Here is a 19,914-nt window from a genome sequence, read left to right as displayed (position 1 = left end):
GCTGACATGTACTGAGCTCTAATGCTCCTCATGGGCTCCAAAGAGAGGTGCAGAAATGTAGGGATCAATAAGACACTTGTGACACAAATGTCTTCTCTGTGTATACTATCAGGACCGTACTACCTAGATTTTAAGATGATCCAGAGATAAACTCTATACGCACCGAGCGCAAATCCCATCTAAAAGGTCCGGAGACAAATATATTCTCCACCGCTCAAAAAGAGGTTTCCATTTTTTTTTTTTACAAGCCAATTACATCACTAAACTATAAGAAATCTCTAATGTGGTTTCTCTTTTTTTTCTCTCCTGCTTTTTAGAATCTTTAGAGATGAAAGGGTTGTTCATGCACAGCTCATGGGTAGGTTTCTACCCTCTGCAGAAAATGGGTCCTGTGCACACCAAACAAAAGGTTTAAAGTAAATATAATAACATTAACATCAGTTTTGATATAATCTGCATTTGAAATATAAGGAGGGGAAAAATCCGGCAAAAATGTAAACTGGACCATCCCAGTTAATCCATTAACTCATTTAAAAGATCTAGTTGTGATGTATTTATGCTGGCCATGCATGTAACAATTGTTTCAACAAATTTCATAAATCGTTTACACTAAATGAGAAGTATGATCAATAAATGATCATTTTCTTTGAATAGAAACAATTGACTTTAGTGAAAAAAATGAGTTTAATTTGACCAAATTGATCTCCTTCTTTATTGTGACAAATTATCATTTTCGACTGAAAGATTGCTTGAAAAGGTTGAACCTATGGCTGACTGGTTGTCTATGTTATGTAAATATGAAATATTAGTCTGGGGCTGGAGGCCCTAAAATGTGAATGGGGAGGAATTCTGATTCTTCATTGTCTGACCTTGATGAGGTTTATCAGTTAATAGGAGACCTGACGTGTGAAGGATTAAGACAAAAGAACCCCTCGGATTATTGTTCACATTTTGATAAGGTGAAAAATGGGAGAAGTTAAGTTTTACTTAATATTTGTAACTATCTTGGCATTCTGTTCATGTTCAAGCACCTCTGTTGGAGCACCAGAGACATGGAGCACTGGTGGAGTAGCGTATTTAAATGGGTTCACTCATCTCTAGTTATGGTTACAGCATACCAATGATCCTTCCTCCAGCAGTACTTGTTTCTCATACACACAAATCAGATCCTCCCTTTCATTATTCCAGTGCAATACAGGAGATGAAAGAAAGAAGCTAACCAGCTGTTATAGGGGAAGAGGACATTTATTGCATAGGCTCAGGTATTAAAGGTATTATTTTGTGGTGTTATAGGTTCCCTTTTAGAATCACAAATTTTAAATTTGTTAAATTAAAATTACATTTAAAAGTCAAAGAATATTTTTTTTACATTGTAACACACGTTTCAAGGCCTTGCTTACTGCCTAAGGAGAGTGAATTCTCACTTTCAGAAAGATTGAAAAGAATCGCTTGCCACAGTATCTATCGGCCTACCATGTACTGGAGTATAAACAGTTTTTCATAGTTCAAATGCATATTTAAAAAAATATCAATATCAAGTTCATGCTGTGTGCCAAATCTGCAGCATATACAGCCAAAAAGCCTTGGAATGACGTCCAGCACAGAGAAGCAGCAACGCACGTCCGTTTTCTCTGAGACTCACACGCCACCTCCGCTGCGGTCCACCGGTATGGGCTCTCTTTGTTCCAGGTTATCCTCTGCGCTCTTCATCAGTATGGCCAGGCGGCTGCTTGAGACAAATCCTTTCTGGATAGCGCTCATAAGCTTTAACAAAAGTAAAATAGTGTCATTTACAATATATTGCATAGCTACACTTTGACAGTATAGTCAATCATGCCATAATCCGAGATAGGGCTGGAGCAGGCAGCAATAAACTGTGTAAAGAGGAACTTTGATATAAATAAAAAGCCAGATATTGTTTAAAAATGTAACTACTAGAAATCCCTATATATAACCTTTAAAGGACAACATTTTATATATAGAAAAAAAAGTACACCAATCTCTAGCATTCCCAACCTTGAAAAAACCCCTATCCACCTGCTTATTTAACTCAATATGACAGCCATAGCCTGTGTCAGACTTTGGTCTGCCAGATAGAAGTTATTTTTCAGTCTGTACAAACACAAAAATGTTCTGCTTTTTCAGTCTCTAATATGGAAATATCAATTCTCAGCAGGCCAGGGTTAGGGTTAGGGCATGCCCCCAACTCATACCATAATGCAGTTTGGGCACCTCGATAATCTGCTGAGAAGGATCTGCATTTCACTGTGAAATATGGTGGGTATATGCTTCAGCTACATCATTTATAGGGTTATTCACTAAAGGACGAAGAGTTTGGAGAAGTGAACAATCTAGGCCAGTGATGGCGAACCTTTTTGAACCCGAGTGCCCAAACTGCGACGCAAAATCAATTTATTTACCTCAAAGTGCCAGCGCTGAAAATAAGTTTAGTACTGTATTGCAGTTCGGGCGCTCGGGTTTAAGAAACGTTCAACATCACTGCCTTAGGCCCCAATTCACACCAAGCGACATACCTTACAAGCAGGGCCGGTATAGCGCGACTGTTCGGGGCGACGTTCCAGCAAAAATCGCGGGACCTTCACCGTCGGGCTGCACTCAAAAATAGAAAAATCGTGTGACATCCGCAGGAAAAAGGGTCCTGCTGAAGCGACATCGACGGGCGACATGGAGCTGTACATTAACAGCTCCATTGAATAATATTGGCCGGCGACTTCTCACGATAATGCGCAAAATAGCGGGATTTTAGGCACAATGGGGCCTTAGGCAAAATAGGGAAACACGCATATTCAAACATTTATATACTTAATAAAACACATACACCCGTAATGAAACACACACATCACACACTTATTAAAACACACACATTACACACACACAGAACTACTAATAAAAATGAATAAATAAAACATTGCCCCCTCTCCTGCTTACCTGTTTTGCAGGGAGGTGGGCTGCATCCCTGGGGTCTCCCGGGGGGAGGACTTGTATGGCTCTCAGGATGGGGGAAAGGCTGTGCGGCTCTCACGGGGGATCAGAACGTCCCGGATTGCCTCTGTAGTCAGGCCGGTCACGAACAGGCAGCGGCGGTGACCTCTAAACACGCTCGCGAGGTTCTAGCGAGGAGGAAGCGGCCGTCTAATCGGCCTGTTTAGAGGCCGCTGCCTGATTGTGACTGGCCCGGATCGCGTACTGAGGCGATTCGGGTCGGTCGGATCTATTTCCATTGGTGGTCCCTGAACCTGGGCTCGCGTGCCAGCAGAAAAGGCCCCCGCGTGCCCTCTCTGGCATGCGTGCTATAGGTTCGCCACCACTGATCTAGGCCAAAAAAGCTGAACTGGAAAAATTCTCCAATTCAGCTTACTTTCCAGTTCAACTATGTTGTCCTAGATTATTCACTTCTCCTGCCTTCTTCAAATTCTTCACCCTTTTGTGAATAACCCTGTTAGAGTATTTGCAGGTATCCCTGTTTAAGGGCTCTTAGTGAACACTGCAGTCACGTTTTAACCTATCAACACTGATTTGCCTTTTCTCTTTATGATTATGGATAGAATGGGAAAGGATTAGAACGTCTATCAGATTTTTACTGCTATCCAAGGTTTTGCCAGACAAGAATTTAGAGAATATCTGTATTAGGGACACCAATAGCCATTAAAAACTTACAGGGGTTCCAACCTTTTCCTACTCTACTAAAGAAAAACATTGTTATTTCTGTTTCTTATGCTGTTGGAGAATCCCCCCACTTCCTGTCTGGTAAAACATTGACAGCAGGATAAGAAGTGAGGGTAAATCTCTGTGATGGAGCCTCAGATAAAAGTAAAATCATGACAGGAGTTTTAACTGTGCTTCACTGTACCCAAAACTAAGTTAAACGTTTTGGCTGAACATTCACTTTAAGCCAAGTCTGCTTTAAAGAGAGTCTTTATGTAGGTGATGTTTTGTGCAACCATGTATTGTGCAGGATGCCAGGAATGCGTCCTGGACGGACAATATATTTCCCCACTATTTAGGTCATGGTCCCTTTAAACTTTGTCAGAAGTTCTTACCAATTCAGGGTGAGGGGTTCCGTGGTGAGTTTTTTATGCAGGGAAACTGCTGTGCAGTCTTCCCTTGGTTGGTAGTCCTGAAATGGAACCCAGAATCCGGAGACTCAGAGATATTGGGTGGGAAAGAGCCTCCAACTCTGGCTAGAAGCATTTGGGCCTGGTAATGGTTAACCTACCTACTGGGAGTGCTCAAACTGGACAGGAAGCCAGCCTGCAGTGTCTGTGAGGTGAGTTTGAAACAGGACATGACTGAGTGTGGAGCTGTGGACTGCTACTGAAACATTTCTGGGCACCAGTGTCTGTGTTTGACCCTCTGAGAGCAGGCCGGGACGCTAACCTTGAGACGGGACATATGTATACAGGCAGTGAGCTGGACTTTCTGTAATATTGAAGAGAAGTTTTTGTACATTTGTTTTGTTTTCTGAAGAAAAGCTGTTTCTGTTGGAGTGTCTTAGAGAGAAAATAAAGACTTTAATTTTACTAACACGGCTGGCTATTGATCAGAACTGCGCTCACTATTACAGTATGCATAACACTACCGCAGAAAGCAAAGGCACAAATGCATGTTCTGTATTAGCAGTAAGCATTTGTAACAAATTTACATTTGTTGGGAAACCTAGCCTTGCATACTTAAATTAGAATACTGGTGCAATGGTTAATATTTACAGCCATGAAGATAAATGACTTTGCACAAATCAGTTATTAAGATGACACATTTTATCTGCCAGAAGAAAAGTTGACTATCATTTCAACTAATGTTGCATGTTTTTTGCCGGCAAAATGAAATATTTCTGCGCTTGGCGACTCAAAAGAGGCTTGGCCTCACAAGCCGTAAATGATGCATGAAACTAGTTATCAATTTCCGCGGAGGAGATTAGTAATGTCTTAAACGGTGTTGACTTGTGAGCATTCACCTGCGCGTTGGCAATCGGAATTCTCCAGGCTCAAAACGGATTCCCAATGGCCTCAAATAAAATCATGAAAATGAATTATTGTCTACTTTATCTTCCTGGCAATTACAATACCCACACTGGGCTCAAGATGACAGCCAAGTTTTCCCGGAAGATATAATTCTATATACAACCGATCGTTTGTATGGGCTTGCTGTCAGATGGGGAATAAAAATGTTTCCAGTATAATTTCAAAGGAACAATTCATTGTTGTCAATGGTTAATAGAATATGCATTTAATCTGATTGAACTGCTGATAAATGTATTAAAGGGATAATTATTCTTTTTTTTGTGATGCTGGACACAACTGCTGAAAATTTTCAGCATTCACGTTCAACAATGCTCTTATCCGAAGCTCATCTCGAGAGAGACAATTACCATTTCCTTTCCCCTTGATATTGTTTGTTTAACTTGACATCAGGAAGAAAGGGCTGACACTGACCAAAATCCCCAGCATTAATTTATTTCATGTTCCGCATTCATCATCGTCTTGGCTCAGGAAAGAGCTGGCAGACGGCTGGAATACCTGCCTGAGTAAGAAGCGCTACAGAAATAAACTTGAAAATAAACTTGACGATCTGGAGAGATCAAATATGTGTGTAAGACAATTTGTTGCACTGCAGGAAGTAAAAACGTGCGAGGAGAGAAAATAACAAAACAGAAAAAAAAAAAAAAACATGGATAATTTTAGAAGCTTTAAAAATAGTGCTGCTATGTTTATCCCTGAGTGCTTAATTTAAACTGCCGTCTGGGTAATGTAAAAAAATAACATTGTATTTTTAAAGGAGGAAAGAGGGACAGAATTCTGAAACCTTTATCCAAAACAGGGCAGGCAGAGGGCAACGACCTAGTCACTAGAGTTGCCTATGGTCTCCCTGAAGATGATATCTCTCCATTACTACTTACCATATCTTGTTCTCCGTGTGGAGGCGGCCATCTTGGTAGAGGCAGAGTTTCGCTTTCTCATGACAGAGCCTCCACCAAGAACAGTGAGCAGCTCAAAAGTGACAAAACCAAATCTCACTACAAATCTCCCGAGGCCATTTGCCAGAGGCAACAATGCCTTAAATTAGGGGTGTCAAACTCAATTTCATCGCAGGCCGCATCAGCATTATGGTTGCCCACAAAGGGAGTGATTGTATCTGTAAGACTATATAAATGTATCTACTGTTTATCATATTAAATAATTGTCTCTGCATTCAATTATTACTAGTTTTAGTAATAACGTAATAACTAGCTCTGAATGTAGATGTCTAGGAAAAACAATGGCAATTAGTGTAATAGTGTGGACTCTCAGGTGGGCTGTGCGGGCTCTATGCTAGGCTGGGTGGACTCTCAGGTGGCTGTGTGGGGTCTTAGGAGGGCTGTGCATTCTCTCCAGGGGTCCTGGTTGGTCTCGGCAGCTGCAGGCGGTGTGGGTCCACTGGAAGGAGGTGGTTTGCTGCCGGTAGGAGGAGACACTGCAGATGTACAGCTATGAGGCTGTAGACACAGGAGTGCCTAGGCAATCTCACATACATTAAAGTGCACTGCTATTTTTCAGGAGGAATTTAAGACAATAGGTACATATTTCTGGCACTGCTTAGGCAAAGTTAACATTTCTACATGTACGCCATACCATAGAAAATCATCACTTTTTACGTTCAAGCCGACTTCAAGAGGCCTGTAAATATGGTTGAATTGCAGACTATTCTAGCAGACAAAGTTCTAATGCTGTCGGGTAGGATCAGAGCTTGCCACTAAGTCCCGCCCCCTCATATTCCTATAGGACCAACACTATGAAGGGTGGCCTCACTGACCAAGAGAAATGTTTAGGAAGCAGGAAGGGGCAGTTAAGGTCTACACTGAAGTAAGTGCTGGAACGTTGCCTGGCATTCAGAAACTTTTGGAGGCTGCTGCAGGTTTGTACAGGCACTCTTAAAGGTTCTTGTGCTTTATACTTTTTGGTTTTAAAGACAGAGTCTCCTTAGGTTCTAAGTTCAGTCATGTTTTATGGTTTTGAACATTTGTCAGGTTGTATTGTTGTCTGTGTGTCATTACTATGGAAATGTCCTGCACTTGTTCCTGTGGTTGTGGTCACTAGATAAATAAAATAAAAAATACTGCATGCTTTTGTATTTGCTTAAAAATCCTATCTAGCTTCCCTGTTGAGGGGCTGGGGAGTTGAGGTTTACCAAAATTGACCCTGTCTGTACAATGCTGGCAGATCAACCCCTAACAAAGACTTCAGGCCTTGTGTTCTGAATTGTATGTTCATGTGAAGAAAATTAATCTGCCCCCTCTGTGTCCCCCTCCACTTTCAATATTGTTTAGAATAGCTTGTAGAATAGCTTGTAGACTGGTGATTGAAATAAATAAATAAGAACACTAACCTGTAAGAATTCATTGAGCTCAACTTGCCCATTCTTATTTAAATCAACTTCATTTAGGATTTCATGCAGGGTATTGGAATCCATCTGGACATTTATATTCTGGAATTAAAAAAAAAAGAATAAGCACATAAAAGCACTTTGCACAATTGCATACTAGAAAAAGCAAATTTTCTCGGCTTACACCCCGAATGTGAAGGCCAGCACTGACGGCTTCAATTCACAATGGCAACAGGCACCAGCTAAACTATAAACTATGGGGGGTCTATATACAAGACACAAGCCTTACATTTTAAACTTTAGTAAAAGGTTGGTATGAAAATGTTAAGACAATACTCACGTGAAAATAAAACATTCTTAAAGTGTATGTAAACCCTGACAATTAACTGGTCTTGTTTGCTCCCTTTCAGTCTGTTAAATATACCATTGAAAGCATTTGTTATATCTGTTCGATAAGTGCAAAAACAAAAATACCTGTTGATCCTGCCAGAAGTCTTATGAGTTGAAAACTCCCTAAGAAAATGGGACTTAGGGCAATCTCTGAGAGTTGTTCAAGGCATTGGATATATCGCCTTTGTTAATAGAAAAGAGGTGTGTCATATTGTGTATAGCACCGATGTCATGGCATCGGTACCTAATTCTCACCCGGGATAGAACGTTCTGTTAACCTTCAGAAGACGTCAGGTGACGAAACGCGTCAAGGGGCAGATCTTTTCATTGTCTAGTAAGCACTGTGCTAGTGGCTTTCAGGCGAAAGCTCGTTATCTCGGTTTTTTCTATGTGACCGGCCGATGTTCTGAAATTTTAATGTAAGTTGCTATTTTTTAATAAATATTCATTGTTGGATGTACCGCACCATGAGGGTTGTTTTTTCTCTCCTACTACCCTAAATAAAACACTGATTGGGACCGTACAATATCGCTGTTGCCCACGGATGAGAGGAGCCGACACCTGCCTTTAACAGAGAGCCGGGACCTCCACGGAGACTGCAAGGGACAAGCGCTGGAAAGTGCTCGATCTGCTGTCGGGTGTTTTCTTGAGGGAATTGGAACGGAGAGATTGGAAGCCTTCTGCTCCTGAGGGATTATATTACATATACTCACTGATTCTGGTGAGTACTGATTACCTGGGGGACGGTTGATTGGAAGATCGAACTTATAAGGACTTTATATTTATTTTCGTTTGCTTGGGGAATTGGACTCAATTGATTTTTATATATTTTATTTTTTATTTATTTAGTTTGCACATTCAGTTTGTCTTATTGAGTACTTTAGATCCAATTTATTTCATATCTATATTAGTCTCTCACTTTGCAATTAATTGTCATCTGTCAAATCACATCACAAATCAGAAGTTTGGAGGAACTATTTGCACTTTATCTGTACAATAGTTTTTCGTTAATTTTATTTTATTAACGGTTTGACACAAAGGTTTGAGGATTTGTCACTTCTTTACCATTCACTTATGAGATAATTTTATTGTTAACATTTTTTTCACATTGTGTTGCATTGTATCCACGTAGAAGTTTATGCTCAGATTTATCAACACAAATGAGGTTTAGACACTTTGTTATCACTTGATTTATACATAGTTGTTTTTGATATTTTTTCATTGGGACGTTATTCACTTATATGTATATACACATATATACACCTTGAGGAGGTAACTAGTCCCCCAGTTCGGTGGATATATATATATACCTTCAGAACAAGGCAATATATTAATTTATATTTTACACCTACTTTCTTACGGAATCCACCTTTAGCGCTGTGTTATCACTTGCACATCATATTTTACCAATTCATAGCAGCTTTAGGATTAGTATTTTAACTTTTTAGCCTTATCTTTCCAAGAGCGCAGATTATTTTATCTACATCTGAATATCTGCTGGGACAGTTATTTTACATCCTGCAAACAGTTGGACAGTCTCAACAACAATGCAAAAACTGCAGTACTGTATGTTTGACAAACACATATAAACATTTTTTTTGCCATGTTCAATGAATACTGGTCCCGTTTAATGCCCCTTTATTTAGGCAGAGTTCTCTTGATAAGAACATTAAACCATTGCTTGTTTGCAGAGTGTTACTTGCCTAATCTTCATTATGGGGAATATGCACTTGCGGCACAAGTGAATGATAATCACAGTAATTATATTCAAGTTAGTATGCACAAACCCATGAGACCTATTTGCAATGATCAGAGATGAACATTAGCAGACGTACACGCCACCGAGAAGCATGTATCAAGAGATGTGCTTTACATGATCATGAATATATGCACCTCCTTTGTGTCTAGCACTGGCAGATAACTGAAACAATAATTATATTAGCTGGACATGTTGAAAATTATATCAATCTTTTCCTCAATATAAAATAATTTAAAGCTGAACTGCAGGCACACAGTTAAGTGTACAAATGAAACACATAAATAGTAGCTGTTTACGTGCCAAAGTATTGATATGTCTGTCCACCAAGTTCTGGGATTTACATAGCAAGGCAGGTGGATGACAGTTATATAGCGGTGTCATGTCTCGACCTCCATCCTTCTGAGTGGACAGAAGGACAGGAGAATGGATAGACAGCAAAGTGGCAGATATTGAAGTAAGAACAGAGAAACAGTGTAGAAAGGGTTACAATGCCATAGTTGTGGAAAAAGGAAATGGATGACGGAGGCAAAGAAAAGGGAAGACAGAAGACAAGAAAAAGGAAAACAAACTGTAGAAGAAATATGTTAGATCAGACAAAAAAAGAACAAACTGGAAGGCAGAATTACCTCCAAGACATGCTGGACATCCAAAATGGTGATAAATCCTTTCTTTTCCTTATCAAACTTGTGAAATCTTTTTTTATACCTAGAAGAAATGGCATATCTTAGTGACATAAACCATATATGACACTTAAGATTACATTCCTAAACCATGTAATACATTGTTCAGATAAAGTGGGTATACTTGAGGCCTACGCTATTGCAACCCTGAATTCTAAAACTGGTTGTCTCTGCTACTAAACTACTTCCGACTTACACTGTCTTCATTCAGGAGGTCACAGTGTACTTAAATAGCTTGAATCAAAAAGAAGAAAAAACAACAACTTTCCAGGCATTTATAATGCTTTACTTGTATAAATAGTTTTTGTGCTTTCCATCATACTTTAGGGCTTGTTTACACCAAATACAGACCAGATCTGCATGCGTTTCTGCACAAGCAGTGCGTTATGCTGCGTCTTTTGCCGTGTTTTGGATGCGTTCCAGGCTGTTTTTGTAAAAAAGGACTTTCAGTGCGTTCCAGGGCATTTGCATGCGTTTGTGATGCATTTGCATGCGTTCCAGAGCAGGAAAAATAGGGCTTGCTGCAGTTTTTTTTTACAAGCTCTAGAATTGAATACATTGGACGCAGTTTTGATCCGTTCTGTAACTGCTCTGCTCCTGGAACGCGTTTGGTGTGAACTAGCCCTTATGGCCTAAATATTATTATGTAATTTTTCTGTACATGCAATAATTTCTGTCTCTGAAAGGTAATCTGAAAGGAGGACTTAAAAAAACACAGGTTTACCATGTCTTCTGTCCCATACCCATATCAGGGAAGTACAAAGTTTGCCAGAGTGCCTCATTCTGATTGGATGCTGTTTGCACCACTTTTGTGTAATGAGTGGTGGGGAGTGGTATTTAAAGAAAGGTGGGACACAGATGATTGTACTTCATGCTTAAAAATAACTGTTCATGTGTTCAGCTTCTATGCAATGTTTTCTGAAACTGACTGTTGCTCCTAGGTTCCCTCTTATGACCAAACCCGTAAATGTCATCATTCTGCGAAAACTGGCAACTCCTGGCAGCTTCCTGTCTCATGGTGATGATGTGAATCCAGGTCACTATATAAGCATCAGTCTTTTTACTTTGGTTTCCACTCTTGCGTTTGTTCAGACCTACCAAGTGCTATCTGCTTGTTCCTGTGCTCCATGTATGATCCTAGCTCTGTTTACTGATCTCCTGATTCCTGGCTCTAGCTACTGTACTCATTCATCTTGCTCTCTACATTCCTGGACCTGGCTCGGGTAACTACCCTCTTTGGCTTCTGACCTCTAGCTCTGACTACATCTTGGATTTACCTAATGCTTTACTATTTTATTTATTGTCGTTGTCAATAAACTCCTTTATTTTTTACTTTCAAAGTATTTGTTCATTTTTATAAGCAAAACAATTCCAGAAAACATCAGAGAGAGTAAGAAATGTTCAGTGCAGTATATAAACAGCAATAACAACAAGACCTATATGGATCATACGTATCTACTAAATCGTATCAAACCAGAGAGCCTGTGTAGAATGGCATGTAATCTATATGCGATAAAGCATTAATTATCCCATAAAAAGGGGCTCAATATCATCAAACTCCTTTATTTTTTTAACCAGCACTTTTAATTTCTGTCTGGTTTCTTGGTTCCCTGACATCATGGCACCGATTGCTGAATTAATGGAGGATTTCACCTGATACTGTATATTAAATAAATATTGTTGTTTAGGGGATAACTGTAGCCATCATATGGGATGTATGCGGGGCGAAATTTGAGGGCTGGTCCTTCCCAGGTGCGCCCCGGGACACTGAACGGTAACTCCTCCCCTGCTTCCTTCCTACCAATACATCACTCCCTACTACTGTTCCCCTTTTCCTTCTTACCTCTCTCCCCCATTTATTCACACACTTGCCCTCTTTTATCACGCTTCCGCTCCCCTTATGTACAGCCATGTTTTTACAGTTTCATCTCTTTCGTTTAACAGTTTTATCCCATTTTACTTGGGAACTTATAATCCCATCAAGCAGGTTGGCCCCTAGTTCAAAGCACCAAGTCCTCATGTATCTTGGGTTTCTGACCCGAGATACATAAACACACTAACAATCAACAAAATATTTTATTTAATGTTTTGATAACTTTAAAATGAATGAGAACTTGCTAGACACAATTATATCTCAGCAGTAAAATTTAGACTTTTACGCATATACTGTGTTATGTGAACATTGTAGATTTGTAAAAGACTGCCTGCTGTCAATATTGATGTTCTTCTGTAATGCTTAAGGGAAATACCACTTTTTGTAAACAATGAAAAATTGCACCCATATTAATACAATGAAAAAAGTGCATTGATTAATTTTTAGCATCGATCAGTGGATTGCAGATGCAATACACAGGCTCCTGCAGACTATATACCCCCAGCTCCAGGTCCCTATGGCGGTACAGACTGGGGGCTGGAGGAAATAATCAAATGACTACAAGTGAGGGAATATGACTGCACTTGGACTTGATTGAGGTCTATGAGTCCTTCTGCTGCAGTCCTCTATTCACAGATCAGCGATTTGCAAATCTAGTATTTTTTTTTAATTTGGAGTGTCTCCATCCACTGCTGTAGGAAGAAGGTAACAAGGGTGGAGGGTGGTTTAAGGGTGTTGAAGACTGTGACCTTGTTTCATGTTGAACCCTAAATATGGGTCTAACATGAAACATGGGCAGTGTTGGAACCGATAACATTGGCATCTATAATACAGCTTTGATGCAAAGGTTCCTTGATATCTTGAATGGAATCAGCAGGTGGCTGATATGCAAATGAGGGCCATCAAAGGGTTCTTGGGGCTGGACACTGATGAATGAAGATCTGCCAGGACGGTCATGTCCTGGGGCAAGCCCGACCCCATGCTGGTATTTACTGCCCACACCTGTGTCAGCAAAGCATATATGCTGGGATGGGGGCAGGGGCATACGATGGAACCTTCTTCCTGTGTGACACTAACCTAGCTCACCAGCAAGACCTTTGGACAAGACAAGTCTTTCTTAACTCTGCAATCAAGAATGTGATTCGCTGAGACCTGCTGGAGAGGCGTGTTTTGAGAACAGAGAAAAAGCCATGGCATGTGTGAATGAGTGAATGAGTGAGAGAATGGTGTAGCTAGCTGTAGTATCCTGACCCCCTCCAATCCCCTCTCCAATTCCCTTAATTGTAATTAGAATGTATGTATATCCCTATTTGTAAATAAACCCAACACTTATTTAATATTCAGTTGTTCATCAGTAATTTAAGGCACCCCCAAATCAGAGCACATTCTACAGGCAGAAAGGTGGAATTCGCCTTTAATAAAAAAATAAATTATAAAATAAGCGGAAGCAAGAAATGTTTTGTTAAACCTGCATTGTAGAAGTCTTCACTGCAGATCCTTATTGTGCGAAGGTAAGTGCCTGGGAACTCGTGATTTTTTTTTCTTGCAAGGAGGCATTTGAAGAGCTAAGTTGGTGTGCGCTTTGATTAGTTTTGCAATCATCAGTTATGACATTTCTTGGTGTGCAGGAAATGATGAGACTTAACCATAAAGAAGGACTAATGGCAAATACAAATAGTAACTTAATAGGTTCTCATTAAATATTAGAATAAAAAATCCTTTAGTGTATTGTATAATATTAGTTCCTTAATAAGTGACTGATCAGTGGCCATTATGAGCCCCTCAAATGTCTTGCCTGCAAGTCTGATGAAATGTAGTCTGGTGAAATGGTTTGAATTGGCTGCAGAACATTTATATGACAGGGCGATAAGAAGCATTATATGCATTCCACAGATGTATATTTCGAACTCCTTGTGAAATGGTTTTAACACAGCTCCGTCCTTCTAATGTACACTGATGTCGATTTAATCTGAAATATATTGACCAGGAGACTGCAAGAAGCAATTTTCACTAAAGCAAAGATTTGTATTACAAACAGACCGCCACACTGATAAGAATAAAATACGAAGCCACTGCTCCAGTACTGCCCATCCTGCTCACCTGTCCACGTCGGAAGGAGACAAATTAATTTCTGATCGATCGGTGAGTTGTTCAGATCGAGCTTTGTATCCCATTTCATAGTAGAGGAACTTTTTTGCAGCTTCCAGTTCTTCCTGCACAGTGATAAAGAAATTCTAAATTCAGACTTTGCAGTTTTTTCAACTCTAACTCGAAATTTCTAACCAAGACCAGAGTTAGGTACATATAAAAGAAAGTGCGTCATATAAGAGATTACCATGTGATCCAGTTAGGTGTTTATTAAAGATCATTTCTAACTACAGCTAGAATAAGTGCTTGCCCTGTCTTTATACAGGTTTCCTGTAATCCCTGTGAAAAGCAGGATCTATTGCACATTTTAACAATCTAAGGCTATCAGTCTAAGGCCCCATTCACACTGAGGGGTTTATCGTACGATTTGTGCCGCGATATCGCTCTATGTAGCCTGTTCAATGCATTTCAATGGAGCTGTTCACATCTCACAGCTCAATGTCGTCTGTAGCTCGTCGCTGTAGCTTGTCGCTCGTACATGACCCTTTTAGGCCCCATTCACACTGATCGACATGAAAATCGCGCAATTTTATATGTGCGATATTGTGCGACTTGTCGTGCTATGTTGCGCAACTTTTCGTATTGTGCTGTATGCAATCAGGAGCAAAATCGCGCGAAATCCGCGGAAAAAAGGGTCAGGTACGAGCGACAAGCTACAGCGATGAGCTACAGGCGACATTGAGCTGTGAGATGTGAACAGCTCCATTGAAATGCATTGGAGAAGCTACATAGGCGCGATAAATCGCTCAGTGTGAATGGGGCCTTATGCTTGGATGTGGCGCGATTCGGCTCCAATAGACTCTATAGTGTTGTGCGAAATCGCATTACCGGCGATATTGCATGACTTTGTCGCGCTACAGAAGGGTTATTTTTTGCACTGCAAAATGGAAGGAAAGAATGATGTCACATCAAGATCGCTGTTGATTGGTTACAGCCCAATGTAGCAGCGACGAAGTCCCGCCCAAAAAATGCGTTATGTCGCGCGATAAAATGTGCAAAGTCGCTCAATATCTCGCAATGTAGCTCCTAGTCGCTCAATATAGCTCCTAGCCGCTCAGCGCAAAATCGTGCAATATCCATGTCGCTCAGTGTGAATGGGGTCTTACATCAGGAGCATGCCGACAGGATGAAAATACAAAAAAGAGAATTACAGCATTTGGCAGGAAATCAGTTCACATATACCTATTCCCACTATATGTATGTATGTAGGTGTCTGACCAGAGGTCAGCCACCAATTGTTCATTAAAATGAATTGCTGTATAATGTTAATAAGATGTGTATGATATACAATGCCCAAGGTTTTGTAAAAGGATGTCTAGCAAGCTAATACATATATGATATTTAACTGTCCAAAGACTTTTGATCATACAGCTGACATTAGACTTTGGCTGCCTGCATTACGAATTCCAGCCTCAACGTTGGAATATTGTTGTTTATTGCTTATTGCAATGATTTACGTAACTGTACAATATATTTTGATTTTGTACTATGCTCTGCTTTGTACGTGAATTATACCCGTCTACACAACACAATTGTTAGACTTAAAAAAAAAATTCCGACTGTTTTTTTGACATGTCCATTAAAAGCAAAAAGTACATAAATTGTTTGAAGGCCTAAATAAACATATGTCACAAGGGAGTTAAAGAAAAGTAAATTATACAAATCTGCTAAAAAAGGTTTCATTGTGTGCCGTTAAAAACAATTTGTCATAATCGCAGCACTGATCTACTTTATGCATGAGAAATGTGAGGGCGAATAGGGCATTATGCACAGGGAAATGGAATACCAATTAATCCAGTGCACCTACACGGCCTTAAATATAAATGCCCTTATCTCCCATCAGCTGGCTATCTCAGTGCACTTTTCTTTATCTTACACATGACAAATGAGGCACGTGATCAGCAGTCCAGTAATCCTGAATTTCGACAGCTAAGTCCTGTCTTGGTTGAGAGCTAAATTATTGGATGACTTAGCTGAGAATAAAATCTTTCTGAAATAAGGTGACAAGAGTAAAGGCACCTGCAGGGTGCCCATCAACACTACCAACGCATCGCTTTAATTACAGACGCATCTGAACCATACAGATTCTGTAGGCAATTAAAGAACAACTTCAGCAAAAACACTTTTACATTTTGTACATAGTGGGAAAAGGGTGGAACCTCTGTCCTGAAGTTATTAATGGTCTCTCTACAGTAGCCAACGTATTTCAGGGACTCCACAAGACCCTCTGCATGTGGGCTTTAAAGTGGTGGCTTGAAGGAGATCTGGACTTTGGAAAGTATGTCTCTTGAGTGAACAGCTTTGCACAGCGTATAGAAGCTGATCCAGTCAACGTTGGTCTGAGACACTGTTTCAAAAGTCCTCAACGGTTCAGATATACCAGAAAACAGCCTGCAATCATCTTCCAAAATAAAAAGGCGCACCTAATTTGGACACAAAGGCAAACCTAAGTTTTGGATAGAGTTGGCTTTATAGAGTTGGTTTGAGAATTTGTACATAGTGGGAAAGGGTGGAACCTCTGTCCTGATGTCCAGATATAGTTTATTAATGGTCTCTCTACAGTAGCCAACGTGTTTCAGGGACACCACAAGACCCTCTTCAACGGGGTTTCAAAATGGTAGCTTGAAGGAGATCTGGAATTTGGAAAGTATGTCTCTTGAGTGAACAGCTTTGCAGAGCGTATAGAAGCTGATCCACTCAATATTGGTCTGAGACACTGTTCCAAAAGTCCGCAACGGTTCAGATATACCAGAGAACAGCCTGCAATCATCTTCCAATTAGGGCACACCTTATTTGGACAGCATACCACTCCGGGGGATGTAGAACTCTCAAAACCATTTTTCCACCAGTAAACACTGGACAGAAATTCCAGAAAGTCTAAAACTAAAAAAAAAAAGCTTGTTTTGGATAGAGTTGGCTTTAATACCACTCAAATACATAAAGCATTTGCTGGATAGAACAAGCCACAAAACATGTATGACAGCATCAGTAGCTAAAGAGATCCTTGAGAACTAGGGCTGCAACAACTAATCGACATAATCGATTATAATCGATTATTGAAAAAGTTGTCAACTATTTCAATCATCGATTAATCGGCTTCCGATTGGTTGCCCCTGTTCACGGCTCCACACACGCTGCGCGCCGCACCTCCTCCCCACCTCAGACCCGCCCGCATCCATGCTCCACACGCCACACCTCCTCCCTGCCTCACGCTCACTGCCCGCCCAAATCCACGGTCGGCACAGGGACGCAGGGAGAAGAAGTAAGGAGGAGCAGGTGTGGGCGGATGACAGCCGCCGATAGACAGGCCCCATCTCAGAAACAGGTTGCTGGAAGACTACTCAGGTAGACTGCTCAGGTAAGCCTGCACTTTCCCCACATGGTGCTCTATAATCTATGGCTGGGATAGTGGGATTTGTATTCCTCTATAGTTGATGGTACATTGTGCTGTATATTATACAGACCAATGTACCATCAGCTATAGAGGACTACAAATCCCAGCAATACATTATACACTGTATGTATAATGTATTGCTGGGATTTGTTGTATTCCTATATAGCTGGTGGTATTCTGCATTGCGCTGTATAGAGGACTACAAAACCCAACAATAGTACATTATAGAGCGCAATGCGGAATTCCACCAGCTTTAGAGGACTACAACACCCAGCAATAGTACATTATACAGCGCAATGCAGAATACCACCAGCTATAATGTACTATTGCTGGGATTTGTTGTATTCCTCTATAGCTGGCGGTATTCTGCATTGTGCTGTATAATGTACTATTGCTGGGTTTTGTAGTCCTCTATAGCCGGTGCCATTCTGCATCCATTGCTATATAATTTTACACTTTTCATTTCACTATATTGCACACCACACTTTCTTTTTTTTCTTTTTTACTTCCACCGCTCCAAGCTTGCTCCTGTGATGGACTGCAATCTCAATACAAACTAGTAGTCCCATCACCGGAGCCATTTTTAAAAATGTATTTTATTTTCTATCCGATTAACCGATTAATCGAACTTAATAATCGGCTAACTAATCGATTTTGAAAATAATCGTTAGCTGCAGCTCTATTGAGAACAATATGAAGTAAATTCCACTTTAGGGTGTGCAATTACCGAAAAGGGAAGGGGCTTTTGAGAAATGCTATAACTCTCTTGATATAGAAATATATAAAAATTCATTGATTTAATATCACATATTATAAAACATAATTGGAACAGTTAAAACATGATTGATCTATTTGTATAGGTAATATCACCTCAATTAACAATATTATAAAAAACGCATGATAAATAATTCATTCTCATGATTCCGACATGTTTCGCCCCACCAGGGCTTCTTCAGGGGAGAATATATATCCTAAATGAGAGGGAACCCACGTAGGACACATTAAATGTGTCATTAAATGTGTCACATAGGACACATTAAACACAAAAATGTGCTCATTGTGAGGAAGGTCTCTGTTGCGAGCTGTGTTAATGTAGAACACATCAATGCAGGAGAAAACATTCCTGTACCATGTTTGTTTTCATTACAATGCACCACAAAGCAGAGAGAATTCACATTTGTGCCTTGAGGGACACGAGAATGCATTTTCACTGCCCTAGCTATGTGCGTTGGGGTGCCACTCAAAATGAATGGCAACACAACGCACCACACTTAGAAGCATACATTAACCTGTGTTGAGGCAATGTATAGTAAAATGTGATTTGAACACAACGCATTTGTTTGAAAAGTGGACACAAACATATCTTTTTGCTGATAGGATTCTGTATTGTCAGTTTTCTGATTCTTTAGTTATGTGGATTGGGATTAGGATAAAAACACGACTTCAGACTAACCTCCATGACCTGCTTATGCCCTTAGGCTACTTGCTGTGTGCTGTACTGTAAATGGCTAGCAGGTTATTGAGATTGCCAGCAACCATTGTATGCATAGAGCTTCCTTGGTAAGAGATGACCTCAGAAAATAAAAACCAGATGTACAAAAATGGAAAGAAAATCAACAGTGCGCATCAAAAATGAAACCGATATAAAATGGGGAAAAGGTGGACTATGGTCTTATATATTGACACCAACTGTAGTTTCATGCAGACCCTTGTTCGATGCTCCAGTACATAAGTAAGGGTATTTGATTGCAATACAGTTCTTTGTTTAAATAAAGTCCTCTTATTTTACATACTTAATTCGTCTTCAAGCCTCATTAAGTTGAGTAATTTGATCCCTAATTTGGATATCTAACATGACAGATAATAGTGCTCTAAGCACTGAGACTAATTCTTTGGGGTTTAAAGGCGCTTGTGCCCCTGCAGTGCCCCCCGTATCACTACAGCGGCATTAGCAATAGAATCCTTGTGGCAGTCTGAAGATTCCTGGAGTTGTCTGTGGATTCTGTATCATTATCAGGCATTAACGAGAGCAGGGGGAACGAAACAGCATCAGCAGTCTAGCAAATATCATTTTAGGACAACACAGATTCTTGAGGACCAACAAATGGGTCATAGTTTGAGAATTTTCTTTTGGAGCATATTAAATTATTAATAAGAAAACCCTTTTAAATATGCCCCACCAGCAAGCTGGTATATTTGAACTGGCAATATGCTCTACAGGTCTGTATTGCATGTGTGTGTGTGTGTGTGTGTGTGTGTGTGTGTGTGTGTGTGTGTGTGTGGGTGTGTG

At 40.2% G+C, this 19,914-nt stretch overlaps 1 protein-coding gene across 1 annotated transcript in view; it reads right to left on the bottom strand.

The window, feature by feature from the left end:
• Window positions 1-1,411: 1,411 nt before the first annotated feature.
• GPD2 (glycerol-3-phosphate dehydrogenase 2) overlaps window positions 1,412-19,914 on the bottom strand; it is a 127,982-nt gene continuing 109,479 nt past the window's right edge. The window contains exons 14-17 of the mRNA XM_018553140.1: window positions 14,183-14,295; window positions 10,156-10,234; window positions 7,384-7,482; window positions 1,412-1,764 (exon numbers count right to left, since the gene is read on the bottom strand). Coding sequence (XP_018408642.1) covers window positions 1,639-1,764; window positions 7,384-7,482; window positions 10,156-10,234; window positions 14,183-14,295 — 417 coding nt within the window. The 3' untranslated portion in view covers window positions 1,412-1,638. The remainder of the gene's footprint in view (window positions 1,765-7,383; window positions 7,483-10,155; window positions 10,235-14,182; window positions 14,296-19,914) is intronic.

The sequence above is a fragment of the Nanorana parkeri genome, unplaced genomic scaffold, assembly GCF_000935625.1.
Source record: "Nanorana parkeri isolate BGI_ZX_2015 unplaced genomic scaffold, ASM93562v1 scaffold112, whole genome shotgun sequence".
NCBI lineage: Eukaryota > Metazoa > Chordata > Amphibia > Anura > Dicroglossidae > Nanorana > Nanorana parkeri.
Note: the sequence above shows the minus strand (reverse complement) of the source record. Positions and strands in the feature narration are given on the sequence as shown.